Source organism: Bubalus bubalis, chromosome 18 (genome assembly GCF_019923935.1).
Source record: "Bubalus bubalis isolate 160015118507 breed Murrah chromosome 18, NDDB_SH_1, whole genome shotgun sequence".
Lineage (NCBI taxonomy): Eukaryota > Metazoa > Chordata > Mammalia > Artiodactyla > Bovidae > Bubalus > Bubalus bubalis.
In genome coordinates, this window is record NC_059174.1 from 43,196,250 (window position 1) to 43,213,733 (window position 17,484).

The window sequence follows — 17,484 nt, forward strand, 5'->3', positions numbered from 1 at the left end:
TGGGTTGCTTTTGGTAGATTGATCTATACAGCAGCCCTGTAATTTTCATTTATTTATTTTTGGCTGTGCTGGGTCTTCATTGCTGTGCATGGGCTGCTCTCTAGTTGTGGTGTGCAGGCTTTTCACTGTGGTGGCGTCTCTTAGTGCAGACCAGGGGCTCTAGGGCCCGCGGGCTCCAGTAGTTGCACCTCTCATGCTTAGTAGCTGCAGCTCGCAGGCTCTACATGCAGGCTGAGCAGGTGTGGAGCACCAGCTTAGTTGCCCCTCAGCACGTGGAATCTTCCCAGACTGGAAATTGAACTTGTGTCCCCTGCATTGGCAGGTGAATTCTTTATCACCGGACTACCAGAAAGTCCTCAATATGTTTCTTTGTTTGTTTGGTTTGTTCTGTTTTTTATATTTAGGTACTGCAGTTGAATGTACCTAACCCAGTTTTATTGAGGTATCATTGATATACAGCACTGCATAAGTTTAAGATATACAGCATAATATTTTGACTTACATACATCATGAAATGATTACCATAAAAAGTTTAGTGAACATCCATCATCTCATATAGATACAACATTAAAGTAATAGATTAAAAATATTTTCCTTGTGATGAGAATGGTTAGGATTTATTCTCTTAGCTCAATATGGTTTTGATTTACATTTCCCTAATGGCTTATGATGTTGAGCATATTTCCATATGTTTGTAGATAATTTACATACCTATTTTGGAGAAATGCCTATTCAAATACTTTGCCTATTTTTAATTTGTATTGTTTGTTTCCTTCTTGTTGAGTTTTAAGAGTGCTTTATGTATTCCATATACAAATCCTTAATCTGATATATGACTTGCAAACATTTTCTTCCATTGTGTGAGTTGTTTTTTTACTTTCCTTTTAAAAATTTTTTCTTTTGTTTATTGTTTTCTATTTTCTTGATGGTGTCATTTCAGGCACAAAAGTTTTAGTTTCGATAATGTCCAGTTTATCATTGTCATTGCTTTCATTGTCATATCTAAGAGGTCACTGCAAATCCACAAAGATTTACACCCATGTTTTCTTGTAAGAGTTTTGTAATGTTCGCACTCACATTGAGGTCTTGATCCATTTTTAGTTAATTTTTGTATATGGTATGAGGTAAGTGTCCAACTTCATTCTTTTGCATGTGAATATTCACTTGTTCCAGCACAATTTGTTGAAAAGATTTTTTCTTTCCCCTTTTATTTATCTTGACGCCCTTGCTGAAAATCAAGTGACCAAAACTATGAGTGCTTATTTCTGGATTCTCAGCTCTAGTACCTCCGTCTGTATGTCTATCTTTATGCCAGTACCACGCACGCTGTCGTGATTACTGTCTCTTTGTATGTTTTGAACATTGTTTTGAAATTGGAAATTGAGAGTCCCCTACATTTGTTCCTTTTCAAGATTGTTCTGGCTCTTCTGATTCCCTTGAGTTTCCTTATAAATTGTAGGATCAGCGTGTCAATTTCAGAAAAGAAGTCTGCCAGAAGGATGGTGTTGAATAAATGATAAATAAATAAATAAATATAAACACTCTGGAGAGTATTTTCATAAGAAGAGTAAGTCTGCTAATCCACGAACATGGGATGCTTTTCCATTTATTTAAGTCTTAAAATTTCTCTTAACAATGTTTTGTAATTTTCAGTGTATAATTTTTACACTTTTTTGATTAAATTTATTCCTATTTTGATGCTTTTGTAAATGCAATCTTTTTCTTAATTTTTTTTTGTATTGCTCATTGTAAGTGTATAAGAATGCTATTGATTTAAAAAATATATTAAAAAAATAAATAAAAGCCATAAGAGAATTCTAATTAAAAAAAAAATATTGATCTGGTATTCTGCAACCTTCTGAACTCACTCAGTCTATCCTTTTTTCAGATCCCATTTAAAATTATGAGGGGACACGAGCACATTGTGAGTTCCTGTAACTTCTGTGTGGATGACACCAAGGTCCTCAGTGGCTCCTATGACTGTACCGTGAAGCTGTGGGTAGGTGGCCCTGCGTTAGGTGGAGCCAAAACATCCCGTAAGCTTATGTCACCTCTTATGGGATTTCCCTGGTACTGAGTTCCCAGACATTCAAGGATCCCAAAGATTTGGAGAAGCCTTTCTGAACAAGGTGCAAGAAGCAGCAGCAAAGTGAGGGCTCACTCCAGTGTTAAGTCACTGGAGAGAGATGAAGTTAGTGTGGCTGCTGTCAGCCTGTTGACTTGGAAACAGTGGGAGCAGGAGTGGAGACCATTGGACCAGGAGCTCGCCAGCTTTTGCTGGAGGCTGTGCCTGAGGGTCTCTGAGCTGTGTCATCTCTCTGGGTCTCCTCACTTGGAATATTCAGTTCCATCCACAGAGATGGTATGTCCATGCCTGGGAGATCACAAGAGGACAGAAAAGTGGCCAAACCTGGGACCTGTCCGTGAAGGGTGATGGGGAGAGGCAGGCCAGAGAATAGGTCAGTGTTGTAAGATGCAGGGGGCAGGGGCGCAGGAACAGGGGTGTGATGGTCAGACGAGGCTATAGAGAGGTGGCCCCTGTAAACTCTTTCAAAGCCTTCAGGGCAGAGCCAGCAGACCCTGGTGGGCCTGCTTGGGTGTTCTGCTGGTCATTCAGGAGAAGAGGAGGAGGTATCAGGACTGGGAGATGGCAATGACCATCGGGGGCCATTCCACAAACGATTGTGTGGTGAGGCTGGGCCCCCTGGGGAGGACAGTCAGTTCAGAGTTATGCTATCTCTTCTGGCTTCAGGAGCAGGAGGGGGACAGGATGGAGTGAGTTAAGGCTGATTCCTGGGTTCCAGTTTGGGCAACTAGGTAGAGGATAGCTCTCACCTTCCAGATACCCTTAGAGGAACATCTTCTGGGTCTTGGTGGGTACCAAGCCAGGAAGACTAGCCCAGGAGGGTTTGGGAGCTCTCCAGATAGTTCAAGCTCCACATTAGGGACCTACTAGATATTTGACCCTGGGTGGTTACATGACCTCCTGGGCCTCCCTGAATTTCCCCAGGCCCCTCAGGATCAGCTGAGAGCTGGGGCTACTCCAGGGCCTTCCTGGCCCATTCCAGGTCCCTACAGACATCCACTCCCTTCTCTTCTGTGGCCCTTATCCACCACCCCCTCCACCCAGCCCCATGATCTTCTTGCTGGGAAAGCCACTGGTTCCTCTGGAAACCCCAGGCCCTTAGTCCTCTAGGATGACTGAGAAGGCCCAGAGGCAAGGGGGTTTCTGCTGGTTGTCATCACCTGTGGGGAGGGAGGTTGGTGACTTTCTAAGTGTGCATTCTGCTTTACCATCTTCAGATTTTCTCATGTTCTTCTCACCTTTTGAGTCAGTGGAAAGACTCACAGGGGTTTCTGTCTATTTTGGCCAAAGGGTTTCTCTCTCTCTAAGGGGAAGTCTGCCTGTTTTTTCTGGTTGTCCCAGTATTAGGGACCATCCATCAAGACATCCCTGACTCCCCACAGCAGCCTCACTGCCCTTGCTTCCTTCCTACTCCATGCTCCTTCCAGGATGCAGTCACCGCAACCTGTCCAAACTCCCTCCATCCCTGACCTGCTCACAGCCCTACCACTCTGTGCCACCTTCTCCAGTTGTTCCCTCTCCACCCCCTGCCCTCCTTCATACATTCATGCCTAGTTGCAAAATCACCCAGTTCTCTGGTCTCCCTGCCTTGGCTGCCCCTCCAACGGGTCCTCTTTGCTCCTCCTGGCTTTCTTTTCTCCATCTTTGTTTCTGCTCCTGGCTCCTGTGGCTTTCCCTGCCCCAGTTACAGTTCTTGGGCGAGCTCTCCCTCAGGGGGTGACAAGTCATTACCATGTGCATCACCTTCTCCATTGAGGTATCTTTGGAAAAAGTCTCCTTGCCTCTTTCTTCTCTCCCCCACTCTCATCACTGTTTTCCCCCTCAAACCCACCACAAACCCAAACATCTAGCTTAGCCTTTATTTATTTATTTGGCTGCACCGGGTTTTAGTTACAGCATGTGGGATCTAGTTCCCTGACCAGTGATCAAACCTGGGCCCCATGCACTGGGGGTGCGGAGTCTTAACCATTGATCCACCAGGGAAGTCCCCTGGCTTAAGCTTTAAAAAAGCTCCCTTTCTCCTAACTGAAGATCATTGTGAATAATTTAGAAAATCCATCAATGTATGAAGAAGTGGGGGAAAAAATTATCCTTATCTTACACCCAGTCGTCCTCTAGTATGGTACATCTCTTTTCAGTCATTATAGAAAAAACTACTTTGCTAGTCTTTCTCGTATTATGAAGGTAAGATGGCTTTATCAAGAAACATAAGAACATAAGAAACACAAAAGAACAAAAGACATTAAGAACACAAAGAAAAAAAATCATTCTGTGAATCGTGAGTAAACTGCCGTGAAAAGGTTGGAGTGTAGTTTCTTTTTCCTGTTTGAACATGTATACACATATTTATGAAATTGAGACCACACAGTAAAACTGTTTATATAGCGACAGTAAATATAGGCTACAAATACGGTCTCACCGCCTTTATTAGGACCACTTTCTCACCATTCATTCAAAGTCCAACCAACCAATCTTAAATTATCTGAATCCACAGAAAGAGTTCCTGGTTCCAAACATCAAGTGAAGGGGTAACTGTCTCTATTTGTTTTCCCATACCCCTAGCTGATGGCCCAGTTATTTCAAGAAACATTCAGTACAAAACACAGACATTTCCACTGTCTGGCAACATCTGGCTCTATTGCCATGTAGCTCTCCTGCCAAGTAATTCATGGCAGTGCTCATTTTCCAAGAGGGTTATCAGTCCGCGATTGCTATTTTCCCTCTTGGCCATATGGTGGCACTATCGAGCACTGAACCTGTGCAGCCCCATAGACCTCATTCTGTTCTAGTGCTGCTGTTTGCTGGCCCACGGCTAAGGCCACAGACTGCAATAGGCCTCATCCTCAGGACCCACAGTGATCATTTTTTTTTAAGTTCCCAGACACATTTTTTTTTTGGCAACCCCATGGACTCTACAGTCTATGGAGTTCTCCAGGCCAGAATACTGGAGTGGGTAGCCTTTCCCTTCTCCAGGGATCTTCCCAACCCAGGAATCGAACCCAGGTCTCCCTCATTGCAGGCAGATTCTTTACCAGCTGAGCCACATGGGAAGCCCTCAGACACATACTTTTTTTTAGAGTAACACACCCTCCAGGGAGGCTGGATCATCGGCCATCTGCTGGTGCTGCTGCTGCTAAGTCGCTCCAGTCGTGTCTGACTCTGTGCGACCCCATAGACGGCAGCTCACCAGGCTCCCCCGTCCCTGGGATTCTCCAGGCAAGAACACTGGAGTGGGTTGCCATTTCCTTCTCCAGGATCATCGGCCATCAGAGCCAGTCATTTCTTCCCAAGTCATGAGGCTCATGAGCTGAGCCTCCAGCCTGGATGTGTCCTGCCTCCATGAGTTCCTCTTTGGGATCTCTTCCTGCTGGGGGCTTTGATTAAGGACCCGGCTGTTTAGAGTCTCATGGGGCAGGGGTTGAGGGACTGGATCTGTGCAGAAAAGAGTTTGCGCAGGTGGCCTGAGGCTGCTGTCCCTGCAAAGACCCGCTGGCAAGGCTGGCCTTGGCTGGCATCTGGGAACTTCACTGGCAAACACTGTCCTACAGTAATATGAATCTTTCCCTAAGTGATCCAGGGGGCTCGCTGTGTCCAGACTGTGCAAACCACCACGTGGGTGTTGCGGGTGTGACCAGACCCCAGTAAAAATCTGGGTCCCTAGGCTCAGGTACACCTCCCTAGAAGACAGCACCTGACGTGTTGTTATGACTGGTTGCTGAAGGAATTAAGCATATCCCATGCTACCCACAGGGAGAGAGTCTTTTTTAAAATTTATTTATTTTTAATTGAAGGATAATTGCTTTACAATATTGCGTTGGCCATTCATCAACACGAATCAGCCATAGGTATACATATGTCTCCTCCCTCTTGAACCTCCCTCCCACCTCCCACCCCTTCCCACCCCTCTAGGTTGTTACAGAGCCCCTGTTTGAGTTCCCTGAGTCACACAGCTAATTCCCATTGGCTATCTATTTTACATATTGTAGTGTATATGTTTCCATGCTACTAGGGAGAGACTCTTGGAAGCAGTGGCTGGTTTTCTCTGGACCTCGCCCCATGTGCCCTTCCCTTTGCTGATTTTGCTTTGTGTGCTTTGGCTGCTGTAAATCTTAGCTGTGAGCATGCCTGTATTCTGAGTCCTATGAATCCTGGAGAATCATCAATCATGAGGGTGGTCCTGGGGACCCCTGACACAGAGCCCTCTGCCTCCCAGCAGGCTTGTGGTCTTAATTGAATTGGTCTCTGCATATCAGGGAGAATTGTCCCAGGCCTGGTCTGGTCAGGCCAAAAGCTCTCCCAACCAGGCACCATGATTTCACATAACAATGCAGGGTCTTTCTAGAAATTCATTGTCTTGCTAATAGCATTTGTTTCAAGGGGACTTTCCACCTCGGCTTATCCTGAAAAGTTGTGGACACATTTTTTTTTTTTTTTCTTCAAAGATTTTTTTGATGTGGACCATTTTTAAAGTCTTTATTGAGTTTGTTACAGTTTTTGTTTTGTTTGTTTTGCCACAATGCCTGTGGGATGGTAGCTCCCTGACCAGGGATTGAACCCGCACCCCACGAACTGGAAGCTGAAATCTTAACCACTGATGCTCCAGGGAAGTCTCCGCATTTATTGAAAGCATTTTTATTTCTGTCACTCAAGCACCTTTCACGTTGGTGCCCTCATTGTTCCCATCATATTACCAGTTATTATTACCTACTTTGTCCTCAGCATATTCTCTAATTATCTCCCTTCAGTGTGGTAACAGTTGCCTGGGTCCCACTGTTGGCTGTCTTAGAGTTTAACTGCCCCCTTTAGGTGGACACAGACTGCTGCCACTGAGTTTGCTGTCTGTCCCCTAAAACGCACAACGAACCTTTTTCATTAAACTTTTCATTTGGAGTATAGTCAATTAACAATGTTGTGATAGTTTCAGGTGGACAGCAAAGGGACTCAGCCATCCATATACATGTATGCATTCTCCCCCGAACTCCCCTCCCATCCAGGCTGCCACAGAATACTGAGCAGAGTTCCCTGTGCTGTACAATAGGACCTTGTTAGTTATCCATCTTTAATTAGCACTGTGTGCATATTGATCCCAAACTCCTTAACTATCTCTTCCTCCGACTCTTCCCCCCTGGCAACCATAAGTTCGTTGATGAACCTTTTTTGTGCACAAGTCTTTGACCACAATTTAGATTATTTCCTTAGGGAAGACTGTCCCCACGGTGGCCGCCCTGCCCCCACCCCAAAATAGAATTGCTAGGTCAAATGATGGGAATTTTTAGAAAGTTCTTGAAAGATCTTGCTAGATTCTGTGAAGCCTCTTTGGCCAGGAGAGAACGAGAATATTACCTGTTTGCAGCTTTGCCTTCAGAGTGGCCCGTTTCCATGGGCCACTTCCATGGAGGGGGAGTTTCCTGGGGATGCCATGGATGGTAATGGTGGCCTTCTTGCTCTGGGAGTGGTGGGGAAGTCTTTTCACCCTTCTGAGCTGAGGGAAGAGTCATAGGACTGTGGGTACTCAAACAAGCTTAGGGTTGATGCTGAACTCAGCTCACTGCTTCCGTTGACACTTTAGTGACCTCTGACCCTCTCCCGCTCTCTCCTGCTGATCCGAGGATGCTATGGATGGATCCATTGTTCGGGATTTTGAGCCGGTGCCCGAAGGTCCTGTTCTAGAATGCAGCATCACGGCTGACAGCAGAAGGTGACTTGCCCTCATTTGACTCTGGTCAGGAAGGTGAGAGGGAAGGGCATGCCCGCACACAGCATGCCAGGGACCCTTCACTGTCTTTTCAGCAAACACCTGACCTTCCACTCCCATATGTTGGTCTCATGGTTTCCATCTTTTGCTGTGAGAACCAAGTAGATGTGGTGACTCTGAAAATTTTAAATGCCAAAAAGACGAAATGTACTGTGACTGAAGCCAGTCTGAATGTTCTTCGTGGAGTTTCTTTCCCGCGGTCACGCCTGTGGACCAGCTGCAAGGTTCACTAGCGATTCAGTGCAGGCCCTCATGTCACGGGGGAAACCGGGGCCCAGGAAGAAAGCCTGAGCTGTCACCTGGGGAGAGTCGGTTTGGGAGGCCACCCTCGGGTGCATTTGCATTCACACTTCACACAGATGTGAGATGAGCCTTTAAAAGGGGATTTGCTTTAAAATGGATTTGCTTTTACCCTGAGCAGCAGCTACAAAATTAATCTACTAGTGAAAACGCATGGGGGAATGTAAGCTTCATGTACATGCTCATTCGCTCAGGCATGTCTGACTCTTTGCGACCCCATGGACAGTAGCCTGCCAGGCTCCTCTTTTTCCAGGCAAGAATACTGGAGTGGGTTGTCACTTCCTACTCCAGGGTAAGCTTCATGGGAATTTATCTCATATAGAGGACACGTTGTCACTGAAACATGCCATATAAGAAGACAAGGGTACACTTATATTACTGGGTTGGCCAAAAAATTCATTAGGGCTTTTGCATAACATGGGAAAATCTGTATGAACTCTTTAGCCAGCCTAATAGTGTAAATGTACAAGAAAGTATTCAGAATAAAATGAGCTATGACAGTCTTATCCTGTAAAAAAAAAAAAAGATGTGAAATCAGTACAAGAAGTGATTGATCCTTGTGAGTTGTAGCTATCCTTCTAAAAGAAGTCAATTACAGAACAGAAGAAATGATACCTTTAATGCCCCAGATAGAAAAGGACATATTTGGGTGGCCGATTAAAGAATTAAGGAAGAGAATGGTGTCATGGTGCCTTCTGTGTTAAGATCTTTCTGTTTTCATTGAGAACCCCCAGTTCTCCAGGGGCCTCATGAAATATCTTTAGAAAGATTCAAGTATTTTTTGCAGTCTTGGTCCTAAACTGTAGAAACTTTCTGTTAAATATTTGATCTTTCTTAGAAACTACAGGTGTAATAGTCTGGGTCATTAAGACTCTTGTCATTTTCTTTCCAGAATCATTGCAGCATCTTATGACAAAACAGTGAGGGCTTGGGACCTAGAAACAGGCAAGCTGCTGGTATGTATGCTCTGCCCTGGTGGAGATGTCACAGCACAGGGTCTTCTGGTTTTTTGTTTTTTTTTTTAATGTTTTAATTGGAGTATAATTGCTTTACAATGTTATGTTAGTTTTCTGCTGTTCAATGATGTGAATCAGCTCTATGTAAACATATATCCCCTCCCTCTTGAGCCTTCCTCCCAATGCCCCCGCCCATCACATCACACTTCTTTAGGTCATCACAGAGCATCGAGCTGAGATCTCTATGCTATGCAGCAGTTTCCTGCCAGCTTTTGTTTTACACATGGTAGTATATCCCATGGACAGAGGAGCCTGGTAGGCTGCAGTCCATGGGGTTGCGAAGAGTCAGACACGGGACACGACTAAGCGACTTCACCTTCACTTTTCACTTTCATGCATTGGAGAAGGAAATGGCAACCCACTCCAGTGTTCTTGCCTGGAGAATCCCAGGGACAGGGGAGCCTGTTGGGCTGCCGTCTGTGGGGTCGCACAGAGTCGGACACAACTGAAGCGACTTAGCAGCAGCAGCAGCAGTATATATATATATGTATATGTGTTAATGCTGTTCTCTCAGTTCATCTCACCCTCTCCTTCCCTGCCTACAACACAGGTTCTTTGCTGGGCCTTAGGTGGCCTTGAGCTGGTCATGGATTGGGAAGAGTAGCCAATCTTCCGGGAAAGGAAAATTTTCTTAGGGACCCAACGTGATGGATGGTGGGCTTCAGGGAAGGGAAGCTATCTGAAGCGGGCAGAGGAGGGCTCTGTTTCAGGGATGGGGAGAATGGGTATAAGGGAAGAAGTAGAGGTGGGGGCAGAGGTTAGGGAGGGTAGCATTACAGACTGAGAGAACTGTGTGGGAAAAGAGACCCTCCCCTGTGGGATGTTGGCTTTTGACAGGGGCAGAAAGTAGAGCTGAGGCCATAGCGTAAAGGCCACGTGGCCAAAGGACAAGGCCACTGGTTCCCAGTCTGTTCTCCATCTGAGAAGGGGCCACCATTCATCCATCCATCCATCCATCCATCCATCCAATGGGCCGAGGATCCCTCTGTCTCCTGCCTAATGTCCGGGCAGCCCTGAGCCTGCTCAGGCGCTCTGCAGGGTTTCCTGCCCCATCCCTGCTGCCCTCCCCGCCCACCCCACCCCAGGCAGCTTCTTGTCACCTCTCTTCTCCCTTTCTCCTCTGTTCTCTCCTTAAAAAAAAAAAAAACAAACAAAAAAAAACAAACCAACAACAACAAACTTTCTTTTTAGTGCAAAGATTAATTTATTTTCATTGTGAAACATTTTTAGAAAGGGAAGCCCAGTGTAAAAAAAATAGTGTAACAGTTAGCATCTTGGTGTCTCTTTTCCTGTACACACCTTACATATGAACACGGGCAAGCGTGACAACATGACGTGTTCTGCTGACTAAGTGTCATTATATACGATCACTGATTACTCCTGACCTTTAGCCTTTTCCCAAATGCTTATTTCATCTCACATAAACGTCCTGCTCTTGTCTCTAGCCTCTTTGTCATTCTCTTCTTTTTAAAAAAACTCTCCCCAGGATGTTTTTATTTATTTTTAAAAAATATGTGTTTATTTATTTGGCTGCCCCAGGTCTTAGTTGAAGCATGTGGAATCTTTAGTTGTGGCATGCGGGCTCTAGTTCCCTGACCAGGGGTCAAACCCAGGCTGCCTGCATGGAGAGTGAGAAGTCTTAGCCACTGGACCACCTGAGAAGTCCCTTCCCTTCTCTTTGGTAAACTTGTTTTAGTACTTTTATTATTTTTGTTACACAAGATGTCCATGCCACTTGCCATCTATAGGGCTGAGTTCGTGATCCACTGCTGCTTGACAAATTATTCCGGAACTTATTTTCAAACAACAAGCATTTATGGCCACGCAGAGTTTCTTTGTTCTGAAATAATTAACGTATTTTGGCTGCACTGGGTCTTCCTTGCTGCACATGAGCTTTCTCTAGTTGCAGCGAGCGGGGCTGCTCTCTGATTGTGGTCCTCATTGTGGTGGCTTCTCTTGTCGCAGAGCACAGGCTCTAGAGCACAGGCTCAGTGGTTGTGGTGCATGGGCTTAGTTGCCCTTCAGCAAGGGGGTCTTCCCAATCCAGTGATTGAACCTGTGTTCCCTGTGCTAGCAGGCAGACTTTCAACCACTGGACCGCCACAGAAGTCCTTGCAGATTTTCGTGACAGAACTTTTGGAGCAGGTTAGCCAGTGGTTCTGGCTTAGGTTTCTTGTGAGGTCATGGTTAGGATGTCATCTGGGGCTGCAGTCTTCTGAAGCCTCACTGAGGCTGAGGGTCTCCTTCCAAGATGGCTGTTGGCAGGAGCCCTCAGTTCCTCTGCACCCAAGTCTCTCCATAGGATTGCTTGAGTGTCCTCAGGACATGGCGGTTTACTCCCTCAGAGCAAGCAATTCAAGAGATGGCAGGAGGAAACTCTGGTTTTCTTCTTCCTTTTTTTTTTTTTTAAATTTTTGTGGTTATAGCTGGTTTGCAGTGTTTCAGGCATATGGCAAAGTGATTCAGGTATGTATTTGTGTGCAGGTGTGTGTATATATGTGTACATTATAAATGTGTATATTTATGAATATTAACACATATATTCTTTTTCAGATTCTTTTGCATTATAGGATATTATCCCACCCCCACTTTCCCCTTTGGTAAACATAAACTTGTTTTCTATGTCTGCCAGTCTATTTCTGTTTTGTAAATAAGTTCTTTTGTATCGTTTTGTTAAGATTCCACAATAAATGATATCATATGATATTTGTCTTTGTCTGACTTATTTCACTTAGTATGATATTAATAATCTCTAGGTCCATCCATGTTGCTGCAAATGGCAATAATTCATTCTTTTTTTATGGCTGAGTAGTATTCCATTTTATGTACATACCATATCTTTTTTTAATCTCTTCATCTATCAGTGAACCTTTAGTTGTGTTCATGTCACGGCTATTGTAGATAGTTCTGCTGTGATCATTGGGGTGCATGGATCTTTTTGTTGTTTATTTCTTTTGCTGTGTCGGGTCTTAGTTGCAGCATGCAGAGTCTGTTGTGTCGTGCAGGATCTTTCGTTGTGGTACATAGGCTCCAGAACGTGTGGGCTTGGTAGCTGTGGTGTGCAGGCTTGGTTGCTCTGTGGCATGTGGGGTCTTAGTTCCTCGACCAGGGATCAAACCCACATCCCTTGCATTGGAAGGTGGATTCTTAACCACTGGACCACCAGGGGAGTCCCACATACATCTTTTTGAATTAGAATTTTCATCTTTTGCAGATGTATACCCAGGAGTGGGATTGCTGGATTATAGGGTAGCTGTGCTGCTGCTGCTGCTGCTGCTAAGTCGCTTCAGTCGTGTCCGACTCTGTGCGACCCGTGGACTGCAGCCCTCCATCCATGGGATTTTCCAGGCAAGAGTACTGGAGTGGGGTGCCATTCTCCAAGTGTAGCTCTAGTTTTAGTTTTTTAAGGAACCTCCATACTGTTCTCTGTAGTGGCTGCACCAGATTATATTCCCACCCACAATGTAGGAGGGGTCCCTTTTCTCCATACCCTCTTTAGCATTTATTATTCATAGACTTTTTGATGATGACCATTCTGACTGGTGTGAGGTGATAGCTCATTGTAGTTTTGATTTGCATTTCTTTAGTGATTAGTGATGTTGAACATTTTTGCATGTGCCTGTTGGCCATCTGTATGTTTTCTTTGGAGAAAGCCCTGGTTTCTGTTGTGACCTAGTATCACAACAGTGATTCTAGTTTTACAACATACCACTAGTATTACAACATATCACTTTTGCTATGTTGTATCCAAAGAAGTAACTCACTGTGTTGAGCCCACACCCTTGGGGCTGGTCATTAGACTCCACCCTAAGGCTTTCCTGGTGGCTCAGACGGTAAAGAATCTGCCTACATTCCCGGAGTTCCAGATTTGATCCCTGGAACGGGAAGATTCCTCTGCATAAGGTAATGGCCACCCACTCTATGGTTCTTGCCTGGAGAATTCCATGGACAGAGTTGCCGGCTGGGCTGCAGTCCATGGGGTCGCAAAGAGTCAGACATGACTGACTGACTTTCACTTTTGTGAAGAGAGGACTGTCAAAGAATTGGGGAGCATATTTAAAAAGCTTCACAACAGCAATACCATAATTTATGACATACAGAGAGATTTTCCTTTCCTAGAATGAGTAGCTGTCTGTCCTGAGGGGCTGGGACTGTAGAGTCTTGTCCTCCAGGCAGACTTGTTTACCAAACTGAACAAGAGCCAAGTTGGCCATTCCTAGAACCTTGCTGCCAGTTCTGCTTGGTGCCCCCTATCCTTGTTCGTCTCTCCTGGACACACATTAATTACATGTATTAATTAAAAATTAATTCATGAAAACTAAACATTCAGTTCCTGTTTGCACTAGTCTATTACAAGTACTCAGTGGCCACATGTGGCCAGTGGCTGGCATATTGAACAGTGCCTAGATAGAATATTTCAGAAAGTCCTGCTGGAACACTGGGCTAGAGAGAAACCTTTTGATTGTTGCCCTATTTCAGTGGAAGCTCAGTCATGAAACCTTCATAGTCTCCGCTAAGTGTTCCCCTGATGGTAAATACGTGGTCTTGGGCTTGGATGTGGATCATGGAATCTTTATAATAGATGCGAAAGACTCCACCACCGTGTCCCGTATCAAAGGTGAGTTTGTGTGGGCTCCCTGCTCTGTTCTGTCTATTATGATAACAGCCACTTGTTGCTTGAATGACAGTGACTTTATTGTTTTACTTGATAAATCAGCAGTGCTGTGAACCATGTCATTAAAGATGGGACATTGATGGATAAAAGTGAAGTGAAAGTTGCTCAGTCACGTCCTACTCTTTGTGACCCAGGCCAGAATACTGGAGTAGGTAGAACCCAAGTTCTCCAGGCCAGAATAGTGGTGTGGGCAGCCTTTCCCTTCTCCAGGGGATCTTCCCAACCCCCAGGGATTGAACCCAGGTCTCCTGCATTGCAGGTGGATTCTTTACCAACTAAGCTATCAGGAAAGCCCTGATGGATAAAAACATGGGCAATTAAAATCAAGAGTGGTTAAGGCTTTTCCACTCAGTCTCATGCTTATAATAAATGAAACATTGTTCTGCTCCAGCTTCACATGGACATTTAAAGTCCATCTTTTATTGAATGAAGACCCAAGCTTCTTGGCTTGCCTGGTGGCTCAGATGGTAGTCTGCCTGCAGTGTAGGAGACCCAGGTTTGATCCTTGGGTTTGGAAGATCTCCTGGAGAAGGAAATGGCAACTCACTCTAGTATTCTTGCCTGAAAAATCCCATAGATGGAGGAGCCCAGCAGGCTACAGTCCATGGAGTCGCAAAGAGTTGGACATGACTGAGCGACTTCACTTTCTTTCTTTCCAGGCTTGTTAACATTTTATGTGTATTTTCCCACATTCTTCCTTCTTTACTGCTGAGTCACCAGGAAAGCCCATAAAAATAATAATCACTGATTATTAATAACACATATTTATTCTAGTGTTTTATAATAGTGATGATTAGCAATTTTATTACTATCAATTATCATGTATAAAAAAACAAATTCAGATAGTTAAAAAGACTAGAATGGCAACTCCTGAAAGGACAGTCATCAAATGTCAATTTCCTGGTTGTAATCCTGTGCAATCATTGTGTAAGAGGTCACCACTGGGGGAAACTGAGTGACAGGCGTACAGGGTCTCTCTGTAGGAGTCCTTACAACTGCATGTGAGTTAACAGTTAACTCAGAAGAAAAAAGCATAATCATTGGGAAAAAATTTGAAAGTGTGTAAGCAGTGGGCTTTCCCAGTGGCTAAAGTGGTAAAAAAATCTGCTTTCAATGCAGGAGACGTGAGTTCGATCCCTGGTCAGGAAGATCCCCTGGAGGAGGAAATGGCAACCCACTCCAGGATTCTTGCCTAGAAAATCCCCATGGACAGAGGAGCCTGGTGGGCGATAGTCCATAGCGTCACAGTCAGACATGACTGCTGTGCCCATCCTATCTTCTCCCCAGTGGTGGTGGTTTAGAGGCTCAGTTGTGTCCGACTCTTGCAACCACATGGACTGTAGCCCGCCAGGCTCCTCTGTTCATGGGATTCACCAGGCAAGAATACTGGAGTGGGTTGCCATTTCCTTCTCCAGGGAATCGTCCCTACCCAGGAATTGAACCCAGGTTTCCTGCATTGCAGGCAGATTCTTTACCAACTGAGCTACAAGGGAAGCCTGGAAGTGAGTGAAGTGAAGTGGCTCAGTCGTGTCCCACTCTTTGCAACCCCATGGACTGTAGCCTACCACGCTTCTCTGTCCATGGGACTTTCCAGGCAAGACTACTGGAGTGGGTTGCCATTTCCTTCTCCAGGGAAGCCTGGAGGGACCTATTATTATGATTATTTTTAATTTAAAGAACTTTGCTTATAATTTATTTATTCTAGTCTTCCACAGTATTTATTCTGATTTGAATTTTTGTATCCCTCAAGTTCAATGGAAGAAGTTTTTTTTAAATTGTACTGTGAGATAGGTTTTTTTTTTTTTATTGGAGTATAACTGCTTTACAATGCTGTTAGTTTCAGCTCTACAACAAAGTGAATCAGCTGTATGTTTACATATTTCCCCTCCCTCTTGAGCCTCCCTCCCACGCCCCCCCCCCCCCATATCACCCTTTTAGGTCATCATAGAGCACTGAGCAGAGCTCCCTGTGCTATACAGAAGCTTCCCACTAACTACTTCACACATGGTAGTGTATATACGTAAGAGCTACTCTCCCAGTTCATTCCACCCTCCCCTTCCCCACTGTGTCCACAGTCCATTCTCTACGTCTGTGTCTCTGTTCCTGCCCTGCAAATAGGTTCATCTGTGGAGGTACCTATCATTAACAGTACATTGCTGGGGGGTCTTCCTGTGAGTGTGTGTATGTGCAAACACACACACACACAGTACTGCTTCCCACATACCTTTAATGTTTATTTTTACCACCGTGGAGCTGTGATGCATGTCCTGCCACACAGCTTGCATTTCTCCCTTGATGTGTCACCTCGTCCTCTCTCTCCTCACACTCTAAGGCCTGTCTGCACACCATGCTCCTTCACGCTGTGTCATGTCAAGCCTTGGCACGCCCTGTTCCTTCTGCCTAGAGCACTCTTCCTTTCCTGTTTCCCTCCATAGCTTTTAGCCATCTCTCAGGGCTGAGCCAGGTTTCCTTTCGTTGGTTTGGAGCCATGACATTGGCTGCAGGTTGTTGCCTGCTCCGAGGTGTCTGCCTGTGACCTCTGAGGGGGAAGAGGGCAGAGCTCCTGGCTCAAGGTCTGGTATACAGCAGGCATTCAGGAAATGATTATGCAAGTGAAGAGTCCCTTCCTTGTGAAAACCAGAGTTGTGTTTCTATTTTACTGTCGCTGTCTGGGGGAGCAACCTCAGTGTCCCAGGGGCATGTGGCCCAAAGTGCGGAAGGCATGGTATCAAGTCACTTTCCCTGTGCCTCAGATCATCACATGATGTCGCTCACCGCCTGCTGCTTTGACCCCGACAGCCAGAGGGTGGCTTCCGTCTCGTTTGACAGGAGCATCAAGATCTGGGACGTGACGTCACAGACCACGCTGCTCACCATCACCAAGTGAGGAGGCTGGGCAGCGTGCTGCAACAGCGAGGTGGGCGGGATTCACACCCTCCTGGATTTGGCCTGTGCACCTTCAGCTCCCCAGCTGGTGTGGACATGGGGCATCTCCAGCTGTGGCCCACTGTGCTGCTACGAGGAGGCTAGAGATGGAGAATGGGAAGGGCACAGGCAACCAAGGGGGAACCACTCCAGTAGGTCCTCTACATTCGAGCCTTCAAGTTGCGAGCTTTCAAAGACGCGAACGTCTGAGCCAGCCCCTGTATGCCAGCTGTCATACTGTACTACTGTACTTTTCAAGGTTCTGTGATAATGTTTTATTTTTGGTGTTTGTTTTCATGTCCATATTATTTGTGTGAAAAGTATTGTAAGACAGTACTATACAGCCGATTGTGTTAGTTGGGTACCTAGGCCAGGTTTGTTGGGCTTACAAACAAATTGCACTTACGAACACAGTCTCAGAACAGAAATTAATCCAATGTAGGGGACTTACTGTAGTTGTGGCCTGTGGGCTGGGACGGGCCTCAGAGGCATTTGTTTCAGTGTGAGCCAACCCTGGAAAATGTTGTGCTGAGTTGCCCTCTGCCTCCCCAAATGTGGGCTTCCAGCATCTCCTGCAAAATGAGATCTGCTCTTCTAGGGCCCGCAAGGGTCACACTGTCTGTGGCCACCAGCACCAGGTGTGTGGGCAGCCCTCCCTAACGGGACCCGGAGTCATGACCTCGGAATGTGTCATCCTGCCCACTTGGCTCAGTTATGAGCCCTGCTG

General features: G+C 45.6%; 1 protein-coding gene across 1 annotated transcript in view; it reads left to right on the forward strand.

Annotated features, from left to right (window-relative positions):
• Nucleotides 1-17,484, forward strand: part of WDR88 (WD repeat domain 88) — a 45,665-nt gene that overhangs the window by 9,273 nt on the left and 18,908 nt on the right. The window contains exons 2-6 of the mRNA XM_006061400.4: nucleotides 1,889-1,999; nucleotides 7,696-7,784; nucleotides 9,034-9,097; nucleotides 13,637-13,775; nucleotides 16,586-16,715. Of these exons, the coding sequence (XP_006061462.4) occupies nucleotides 1,889-1,999; nucleotides 7,696-7,784; nucleotides 9,034-9,097; nucleotides 13,637-13,775; nucleotides 16,586-16,715 (533 nt within the window). The remainder of the gene's footprint in view (nucleotides 1-1,888; nucleotides 2,000-7,695; nucleotides 7,785-9,033; nucleotides 9,098-13,636; nucleotides 13,776-16,585; nucleotides 16,716-17,484) is intronic.